General features: G+C 42.9%; 2 protein-coding genes across 2 annotated transcripts; both read left to right on the top strand.

Annotated features, from left to right (window-relative positions):
- Nucleotides 1-826: 826 nt before the first annotated feature.
- On the top strand, nucleotides 827-5,134 carry LOC141020137 (kelch-like protein 11). Its single transcript, XM_073495196.1, has 2 exons — nucleotides 827-1,715; nucleotides 1,906-5,134. The coding sequence occupies exons 1-2, from the start codon at nucleotides 1,168-1,170 to the stop codon at nucleotides 3,488-3,490; spliced, it is 2,133 nt and encodes a 710-aa protein (XP_073351297.1). The 5' UTR covers nucleotides 827-1,167; the 3' UTR covers nucleotides 3,491-5,134.
- Nucleotides 5,135-6,860: 1,726 nt separating this feature from the next.
- LOC141019389 (cytosolic 5'-nucleotidase 3-like) lies at nucleotides 6,861-10,878 on the top strand. Its single transcript, XM_073494294.1, has 9 exons — nucleotides 6,861-6,984; nucleotides 7,432-7,530; nucleotides 7,619-7,688; nucleotides 7,805-7,851; nucleotides 8,628-8,713; nucleotides 8,802-8,891; nucleotides 9,148-9,310; nucleotides 9,395-9,595; nucleotides 9,728-10,878. The coding sequence occupies exons 1-9, from the start codon at nucleotides 6,961-6,963 to the stop codon at nucleotides 9,836-9,838; spliced, it is 891 nt and encodes a 296-aa protein (XP_073350395.1). The 5' UTR covers nucleotides 6,861-6,960; the 3' UTR covers nucleotides 9,839-10,878.
- The last annotated feature ends 48 nt before the right edge of the window (nucleotides 10,879-10,926 follow it).

Below are 10,926 nucleotides of genomic sequence, written 5' to 3'. Positions count from 1 at the left end.
AGTTGCAGTTTAGACTTTTAGATTTCTTCAGTGTTGTAAAACGTGCCCAGAGTTCATACTGCAGTTAAAGTAAAGATATCGTGCTGAAATATTACGTTGGCAATAGTGAAAGTCACCCGTATGAATATGGAGGACTGAAACTAAACATTTAAAATAAATGTAAATAAAATAAAAATGCGCTACTTTGTTAAAAATGTACTGGAGTGGAAATGGAAATACTCAAAGTTCAAATTCCTCAAAATTGTATTTGTACAGGGGCACTACGTAGTTTTGGAGAAGAAATTTCAGACCCAGAATATTAATATTTACAATATTCATATTCATCATAAGTTATAACTGAACAAACAAGCTGTTCTCGGAGGAAAATAAGGTTTGACGCTAGAAAGGTGGCAGGGTCTGCCACAAATAAACAAGAGAGTTTGTTTGTTTGGACATCAGTCAATGAAGATATTTCTCTTCTGGTTAAAATTTCTTTCCCAAAACTACATATTGCACCTTTAAGTAGGGTACAGTAGTTGAGTAAATGTACTAAGTCACAATCCACCCCTGTATATCTGTTATATATTGTACTTACAGCCCACGTGGTGTGCATATATACAAAGGGATGTGAGGCTGTGCATGTATCGCAGGCTCGAGTGGCTCGACCTTCTCCTGCAGGGTAAAATACATGCATGTCAGGGTCCTCCTCATGTGCACAGCTCAGCAGCGGGCACTATCTGCCAACGACGTCACGTCAACGACGCGGTCACGCCTTTTTCCCACTGCGCATGTCAGAAGGTCTGACTGTTTACCAAACTGAAGTCGGTTCCTCGTTCGTTGTTTCCTGACGCTTCATTGGCTTTGACGAAAGAGGAAGTGCTAAATACTACGTTTTTAGCTTTTAATGGATTGAGGCCCGTATAAAATGTTAACTTTTACACACAGGCTAGCTATTTATCTGCCGTACGCTAGTTGTTATATGTTATACCTGACATAACTTTTATGAAATTAGTACGACATTAAAACATTTTGTTTTTGTTGAGACTAAAATACTCTTTTAATAATACTCATTTAAAACAGACGAATACAAATTAGAGATATTTTTTTTATGCTAACGTTGACAAGTCGCGGATATCACCGTCGAATACGAAACGCACTTCGCCGCCGTGCTCTGTTTTGACTCCATGTATGTGTGGCTGCGTATGTCGCCTCCTCTCCTTCACTACTTTACTTCATTTCCCACCACCGCTAACCTCCAGCGCCGGCAGCAGAATGGCAGCGGCTGCCCCCAACCCGGAGGACTCCGCCAGGAGCAGTGGTAGCGGCGGCACCAGCACGCCCAGCGCCCTCGCCGGAGACGGGGACGCGGAGGAAACCGAGGACTTCACGTCCTCCTCCCACTGCTCGGAGCTGTCTCGGCGGCAGAACGAGCAGAGGAAGCAGGGCTTGTTCTGCGACGTGACGCTGGCCTTCAGCAGCGGGGTGGCCGCCGGGAGCGTCCAGAGCTGTGAGTTTTCAGCCCACAGGTCTGTGCTGGCCGCGGCCACCGATTATTTCACCCCCCTGCTGGGAGGACAGTTCTCCGAGTCCTTGTCCGGACGTGTAGAGATGAAGGAATGGAGCTCGGAGCTGGGGCCGGACCCGGACACGGTGGAGAGTGTCATCCAGTACATGTACACTGGAGAAATACGCGTTAGCACCTGCAATGTACATGAAGTGCTGGAGCTAGCTGATAGGTAAGATCTGTGTGTGTGTGTGTGTGTGTGTGTGTGTGTGTGTGTGTGTGTGTGTGTGAGGGAGACAGTGATTTTGACAGTCAAAGCATGAGGCCTTCAGTAGCTGCTCTGTTGTCTTAAAGTGCTGTTTTTGTGAGCACTATTATCTGCTCATTGTCTCTGACATCCTGTATTGTATTTTCTCTGTTAGGTTTCTCCTGCTGCAGCTGAAGGATTTCTGTGGTGAGTTCCTCAAGAAGAAGCTGAGCCTGACCAACTGTGTGGCGGTGCACAGTCTGGCCCACATGTACACTTTGGACCAGCTGGCTCTGCGGGCTGCAGACATGATCCGCCGAAACTTCCACAAAGTAATCCAGGATGACGAGTTCTACACTCTGCCCTTCCACCTGGTCCGCGACTGGCTGTCTGACGCAGAGATCACGGTTGATTCTGAGGAGGTGCTGTTTGAGGCTGTGGTGAAGTGGGTGCAGAAGAACTCAGACGAGCGAAGCCGCTACTTCGAGGAGCTGTTCCGTCTCCTGAGGCTGCCCCAAATCAAACCCACCTACCTGACCAGGGTGGTGAAAAATGAGCGGCTGGTGGCCGCCAACGAGGCCTGTCTCCGGCTGGTGTCAGAGGCAGTTGAAGGCCACGCCATCCGCTTCGAGAACCTCAAGTCTGCTGATATGGAGTTCTGGTCTTCCCACATGGCCTCCTTTCAGCCTCGCTTTGGCCAGAACATGGATGTTATCATGGTTGTAGGCGGTGTTTCAGAGGGAGGGGACTACCTGAGCGAGTGTGTAGGCTACTTCATATACGAGGACCGCTGGGTCAACCTGCCGCACATCCACAACCACCTGGACGGCCACGCCATCGCTGCCACAGAGTCCCACGTCTACGTAGCTGGTTCTATGGAACCAGGCTTTGCTAAGACAGTGGAACGGTACAATCCCAATCGCAACACCTGGGAGCAGGTGAGCAACTTGACCACACGAAAGCATTCCTTTGGCCTCACCTGCATTAAGGATATACTGTACAGCATCGGTGGCCATGGGAACTTCAGTCCAGGTTTCAAAGATGTTAGTGTGTACGAGCCTGAGCAGGACAAGTGGCACAATCTGGAGTCTGCTCCTAAAATCCTGCGGGATGTGAAGGCTGTAAGTGTGGAGGACCGCTATGTGTACGTCACAGCACGCACACCTGTCGACACAGATAATGAGGATGGACTGAAGACAGTGACCACTCGCTACGACACAGAGAGCCGCCAGTGGCAAGATGTTGACTCCCTGCCCCTTATTGACAACTATTGCATCTTCCAGATGGCAGTGGCCTCGACTAACTTCTACCACACGGCTTCCTGCTGCCCCAAGAGCTACACAGAGAGGGATGAGGTTGCTAAGCAAAAGATCAGTGTGCGCATCTCTGATGAGATCCTGGAGAGCCTGCCACCAGAGGTTACCAGCATTGAGGGTGCAGCTATCTGCCACTTCGATGAGGACGTCTTCATCATCGGAGGCTGGAAGAACAGTGATGATGTGGACAAGCAGTACCGCAAGGAGGCGTACCGCTACTGTGCTGAGAGAAAGCGCTGGATGCTGCTGCCGCCCATGCCTCAGCCTCGCTGCAGAGCCACTGCATGCCACGTCCGCATCCCCTACCGTTTCCTTTATGGCTGCCAGCGCTACCCCATGCCCCAGAACCTGGCCCGCCAGCGAGATCGCATGCAGCAGATGCAGCAGCTTCACCGACGCACACTCACCCTGCGCCGGCAGCTGCAGTCGCAGATTGAGTGCTGAGCAAGTCGGCTCCATCCAAGAACTACACAGCCACCATTCTCCATCTACCCACACTCATACATAACATGATATAGTGGGTCTTGTGTCGCGCTCATACTGGATTCCATTAAACCTGAACCCTGTGCCATCGGCTCTCACGCTGTCTTGTGTTAATGGCTGATTTGTCGAAAGCCATGAAATGTGTAAGCAGGTGTGTCCTGACCAGCTGGTGATATGTCGGGAGGGATATGGCGAATGTAAACATGTGAATAAGAGTGTTATATAGCAGCCAACGACTGAATATCCTTTTGTCAAGTATGTTGGTATAGATGCTGTTTATCTGTTTGTACATAAATAGTATAAAGCTGTATATGTAAACACATATATGGATATTTTACATTCCTTTATTGTATGCTCGTACTGGGAAGGCGATGTGACATTAATATTAACTGCATTCCTACATTCAATCTAACTTAATGAAGCCTCATTCCATAGTAACACTGTGACAATCGCCTCATGAAACACCTGGTTAGAAGTCTAACTCGCTCACAAAAGACTTGTATCATAATCTCTCTGTTAGAGTGGCTCTCCTTGTTAATGTGCAGCCTCGACACGTAAATGTGAATTAATTCAGAAAGGCTGTTAATCTTAAAATCTTGTAGAGTAGTTTGCTTCTAGATCGCGCTTCCCCTTCAACAGCTGTACTGAGTATATTTATGTAGTTTTTGTTGCTCATGTAACACCTGAAAACGAGTAATCTTTCCCTGGTTCCTGAACAGGTGAAATGATGAGAGGAGTGTCACGTTGAAAAGATGTTATTAGATGTAATGAAAACATTCCTCTTGAGTTATCTTAACATTAAGTCATTACTTTCGGCCACTGCTTTAAGCACCAATCATCGACAGTGGCTCAATCATTCCTTTCTTTTGCACTTTGGCAGTCTGTTGCTCAGTGTGTTTTCTTTAATTCAAGTAAAATACATAGAAATGTGTACACGTGTAAGCGAGGGGGTGTGTATGATTGGTGATTTGTGTTTGCAGAGCTTCTCTTAAACTGCACTTTTTGACATCTAATTATTTGCAAAGTCTTACATAAGCATAGGGATTTAATTTGCAACTGCACTTTGACTTTCCTGTTTTCGTTTGTTTCATATCAGACAAGGTGATTGTATTTTGGAAAAATGCTTTGTTTTATCCAGCGTCCAGCCAATAAGATTTGATCTTCTTTAAAAAAACAAAACATGTTATCATTATTTGTGGATTTGTTTCCAACATTAAATGTCTTGTAAAACTTGTGTTTATTGTACTTCACTTCCAGCTGGGTGTATGTTTGAGATCTGTTACGTTGTCCCGTCGTCTCCTGTCGCTCTCCAAAGAGACTAAGAAATGAGATAAGAAGGAATCAGACTAAAAAAGGGGTTATTATATGAATGTGTTGTGACTGACATTCAGGAAGTCCCACTGCCCATAACAGCATAGAGGTTACAGAGCGTAGAAATGATATTCATTTCCACTTTATGACCAACATACGTAATTAGACCTGCAAATATTAAGTGGAATAAGCTATGTAATTTGCTTTGCATGTGATAGCCTGACATTGTGTCCTTATCTTGGATGTAAGAAATGCTAATGTCATCACTTGCAATTAAAGTTGTTTTGTAAGACAGATGGTTGTACACTTAATTTATTATTACTATATTATTGCTTTTGTTGGCCTTGTCTTAAAGGGGCACTATGTAGTTTTGAAGAAGAAATTCAAACTTAGAATCTGTAGATATGTACATGTATTAATCACTTTTATTATTGGCCATATGTGAGCTGATTGTAACGTGATGTGAAGAATGAGACCTTCCCCGTCTCTCTGGGTTGCTTGTATGAGCCCTTGGACGATTTGTTTAAGTTGTTTAATGCTGCTGGACTGTGGATTTCTTTGTGAAGGACTCTGGTCAGATTTCCCACGACAGTCCAAAGAATGTGACTTCATGCACATTCTCATATGCCTCGACTCAGCGCTTCTTCTCACTCCACTAACAGAAAGCAGACGTTAGTTCAGAAATGGACGACCAGCCTCCAGCACAACAAGAACAAAAAGGATTTTAACATTCAGTAACAAATTAATGAGAAATGATAGAGAGTAAAGTGTAAAGTGCAGTGATGAGCAGCAGGACAGAATTACCTGACAGCACAGAGAGAGGTCAAGATGAGTTTGTATGTGATGGACTGGCCTGTTATTGTGTACTGTGTCTCCCTCTGGTGGTTATTTTCAGTCATTGAGTCCAAACTCACATAGAACTAACAGAAATAGACATTACTATAACTTTACCAGTCAATCAAACATTGGGTCTCTTATTTCTAGACACACACGTAGATTAACTGATTTCTAGTACATGGAGAAGGGAGGAGTAACACTGACCACTGGTGATGCAGGCTCATGGGAACAGGGAGGGAACCTGAAAGGTGTTCAAAGGTGTTCACGGTGTCAGTTGTGCAGTTAACTTCAGCACCTTTTTGTCACTTGTGTAGCTTGACAATCCACTTGAGGGGACACAACATGCTCAGCAATGATAATCATGAAATAATGATGCACCATGGTAACGATTGGGAGCTACTTAACACTGCATATTATTATAATTTTGTGATAAGAAAAAAAAAATGTTTGTGTTAAACTTCTTTATTTTATATGGAAAACACTAAATTCACGAATGAAAATGGACTTAAAAGAAACAACACATAGAACATTTTAAAACGGAAATCAGACATTATATTGAAACATTACACAAACTGAAGAACTGTAAAGCACCGAAAGCTGTAGGTATTTTTCTTTAATGTAATTATTGTGATATCCCTATTATTTTTTTCTTCTTATCATTGACATGTTTGTTTTTGTTTGTGTTTTCTTTTTGTTTGGTGTTGTCTTTGTTTTACATCAAGATTTGTTTCACTTGAATCTTTCAGCTTATATGTTTTGTTGAAGAGAACTGTATGGCTTGAACATGATATAATATTGATAATAATAATGATAATAAAATAAAAAGAGGCAGGGTGGAACCTTTCATCAGGGCCTGTCTTGCCTTGGGAAGAGTACATACCGTCCCTCCTCAACTTATGCAAGCAAGTAGCGGTGCTGCCTTCACGTGCTTCTCATAGGCTCGCACCTGTGCATTTCAGACGAAAAGAAATGTTTGTTCGCTTTAGACCATAGAATAACCCTACACGACGTCTATTCTCACTTTGCTCTTAATTCGTCTGGACAGTTTCAATTCACAGTTTTTGGTACACATCACTAGGAAACCGTAAAAAATGTACTGTGTACCACTTTGTTTTGTCATTAAAGTGCGACTGTTTCAAGAATCCCGACACTTTGGAGAGTACGCGAAGGCAGCGCTCTAGCACAGATGCTTCTGTCCCGCACATAGCAACATTAACGTTAGCTGCACATCTGCGGAGACTAACAGCTGATGACACGTCTTTTGTGAAGATAACCTCAACAGAATGGCGGCAGATTTAAAGAAAATGGTAATGTTATTCAGCACGTTTTGAAGGGGGGGTGACCAAACACCGAAATGAATGCGCCCTACGCCAACGAACTTGTGTACTAGCTAGCCAAAACGTCCGGCTAACATTAGCTTACGTTGACGTTAAATTGATTCACGTAACTATGACATTGGTTTGTCGTTGTTAGCCAGAGAGTCTCGTTAATTACTCTACAATTAAACGCTTATTTGTATGGCGGTTGCACCGGTGTTTTGGACCTGGTAATGTGCAGGTCGGGAGTATTTAAGCTAGCTAATAAAGTGAGTTATGCAAATTGACGCTAGCACCTGACTTGTAGCTAACTATCCACCCAGCTGTGCTCCTGTTGGGTGCCTGATCACACAATGCATATAACGTGATGTATTGTGCAATTCATGTCTCTCTCATTGAAAAGTCTGAATAACTCTCGCACTTATTTCCATGGCTAAGATTCCTGAGCTGTCCAACCCGTCAGTGTGTATGAGGGACCCTCAGAGGGTACAGGAGATCCTCCAGTCCATGGTGAAGGCTGGCTCCAACACCGTGCAGGTACACATCATCCACAACATGATTTAATGTGCCCTTCATGGACATCATGAATACAGGTTGATTTTATTAATTCATGTGTTCCATCCAGGTGATCTCAGATTTTGACATGACCCTAACGAGATTTGCCTACAATGGAAAAAGGTGCCCCACCTGCCACAGTAAGTTCACTGACAATATAGCTGTAATTACATGTTATATGGATGCATGTAAAGGTTTGTTTTGACTGAACGTTGTTTCATGGCAGTGTCATTTTGTCTTTATATTTTATTTGCAGATATTCTTGACAACAGCAAACTCATCTCAAATGAATGCAGAGAACAGGTATGAACAAGGCTGTGGTGCTCAAGCAGGATTTCAGTTGGCAGGAATAGAGCCAATTATGTTTTCTCAGCGTGTAATATAATGCACTTAACCTAGTGAGCTACATACATAGGGCCACCGATAGTCTTGCCCGTGCCCAAGACAAGATGATCTGCAAAAGCTCGCCCAGCAGATTATTTTTAAGACTAGAGGGCCCTTTTGGGCCCTTCCATGACCCAGGGCCAGAGACACCTGACCTTGTGTTCCCACCCCCCTGTTGGCTGCCCTGCATGTGTGTAGGCTAGTTTTTAAAGCAGTAGACTACCTATGAAATATACACAGTATTTAACTAATAATCTTTTTGGTGAACAATTTATTATTTGTTCATTCATTGTCACTCATATTTAGTGTGTCTGTCCTCCTGACACACCTTCAATGGAAAGAATTAAAACATGCAGATAAACTGAACTGATATCTGTGACTTGAATCTCTTCATCTTTAATGCAGAAATATGAATCCTCCTTGTTACAGACTTCCTGCTGGTAAATCTTCTTTTGGTATTTGCAATGTGTCTCTTTCCAATAAGATAACATACTAAATTATTTTCGAACATTTCTGGAATTTGTTCTAACCATAGACAGAAATGCATCATTCACAAAATAAACCCTTCCCTCAGATATAATCTTACAAAAAGGTGAAAGATGAAGATTGTCTCTTGCTGTAATTGGGTAATGTACAACAGTTTTCTGGATCGTTACTCCCCAGTGACAGTTTTGAGTGTTGTCTGTCTTTGACAGCTGAAGGAGCTGCTCAACAAATACTACCCAATAGAGATCGACTCGTCACGGTCAATAGAGGAAAAGCTGCCCCTTATGGTGGAGTGGTGAGTGTATTATACAGTTTGTACTGAAAACTAAGATATTCTGCATTTGAAGGTGTTCATAAATCCGTGCTGTGCATCCATGTCACAGGTGGACTAGAGCCCATGAACTGCTGGTACAACAGGAGATTAGGAAAGACCTGCTGGCCATGGTGGTGCGGGAGTCGGATGCCATGCTGAGGTTAGAAAAGTCCTCTCTCTGAACACCAGAAAATCTATTGAATAGTTTGAAAGTTAAAAGTACTTGATAATATGGATAATTTAAAGGGTTACTTATGTATTTTTCAACCTGAACGTCATGTTTTTATATCTGATTGACCAAAAGTTTGTTCAGTGTTAAGCGAGAACGCTGCAGCTGGCAAAAACATGGGAAAATAGGGTGCATGTTGAAAAAAAAGTTATCCTTTAACTCTAACAATGAGTTGATGTTTTAACAGGGAGGGCTACCAGCTCCTCTTTGACCACCTGCATGAGCACAGCATCCCTCTGCTCATATTCTCCGCTGGGATAGGAGACATCCTCGAAGAGGTGATTCGCCAGGCAGGGGTCTTCCACTCCAACGTCAAAGTCTTCTCCAACTACATGGACTTTGATGAATCTGTAAGTAGTCACACCACAAACTACAGTTTCATCCCCACACTAGGGATTGAAACAGTATTTCACTTTCTTGATCTGCTGGTACAGGGAGTGTTGAGGGCTTTCAAGGGAGAGCTGATCCACATCTACAATAAAAGGGAAGGTGCGCTGCTCAACACCGGCCATTTCAAGGAGCTGCGGACGCGGCCTAATGTGGTACTGCTGGGAGACTCTCTGGGAGATCTGACCATGGCTGACGGGGTGCAGGACATGGAAAACATCCTTAAGATTGGCTTTCTCAATGACAAGGTAAATAAAAAACACACACTCATGATCATTAAAAGTATTAGATACCATTAGAGAATGGAATGCTCCCAATAACCAAGTTAAATAGTTACATTCTAGCTTTTTAATTTACTTCTAATCTCTTGTTTTCCTCAGGTGGACGAGAGGAAGCAATCTTACTTGGACTCATATGACATTGTGTTGGTAAAAGATGAGACCTTGGAAGTCCCCAACGCGGTTCTGCTCTACCTCACTGGCAATAAGTAAACTGAGAATTGAGAAAACACCACTGGCCATTTGGTGTTGGACACTCCGGTGCGCCAGCTGAGGAGGCACCCGCTCAGAAAATGCCATTTGAAGGCTTTTTCCACAACCAACCAAGAATGTGTCATCACCATTTATTTCACAAAATTATTCACAAGTCCAGTTAACAGTCGCACCTCACGCACACGTCAGCCTTTTATATTTTTGTCCATTGGTCTTCTTCTCATGATACGGTTAAACTGCTCTTGGACCACACTGTATGTGATGGAAGCCAGATCTGCACCGTCTACCTACTGTGCAGCCTGTTAAGTGTAAGTTTGCTTCAGTGAAGATCGGTGTTGTCAGACAGTTTCGGTCCTCGTAAAGGATGTGATGATAAAGGGAAAGAAAAGCGCACAACATAAATGGCAGCACTTGATCCTGCATTTTGTTTGAAACTCATTTCCAACCTCATACAATAAAGCTAATTTTAGAGAATTTTAACCTGAAACTTGAAGTTTTTCAAAATGTTTAACATTTTATTACAATGTGAAGTTTTCCATTTTCTGGTCATGTTGTCGAGTGTTCAGTACCAGTTGTATTTTTTATGGAAACTGTTGTTTTTCTTATGCGACACCACAGTGCTACGAAGTGTGAACTTATGAGAACAACACTTGATTTTACAGTAAAATAAATAGAAGAACATAATGAAAACAAATAAAAAAATAAATAGCTCTTTTTTGGCCGAGGATTTGTAAGAACTACTACCTCAGAAGTGTTGCAGTACTACAAAAAACCCCGCAACTTTTATTAGTATTTTACATGATTTCACCTTCGGCCATTTGAACTGTACAGTTTTTAAAAAATTCTGCACCGCAACAAACAAAAGTTTCCAAAAACTTTATAACTGATGGTTAAAACAATATTTTAGAAACAATGATTTTATTTTTCCGTCACGTCTGAACAATGTGCCACAAACTGTTTTTTTTATCTTCCTGTCTGAACTCATTACCTCTTCATGTACCAACTCATCTGAAATAAAATGAGGTTTCATCTGTTTCTCATCACCTTGTTTCATTAGTTTCCAGGCCAGTGAATTAAGGTCTTTAGGT

This window comes from Pagrus major, chromosome 23, assembly GCF_040436345.1.
Source record: "Pagrus major chromosome 23, Pma_NU_1.0".
Taxonomy (NCBI): Eukaryota; Metazoa; Chordata; class Actinopteri; order Spariformes; family Sparidae; genus Pagrus; species Pagrus major.
The sequence above is the reverse complement of the archived record's forward strand: the minus strand, read 5'-3'. Positions and strand labels throughout refer to the sequence as shown.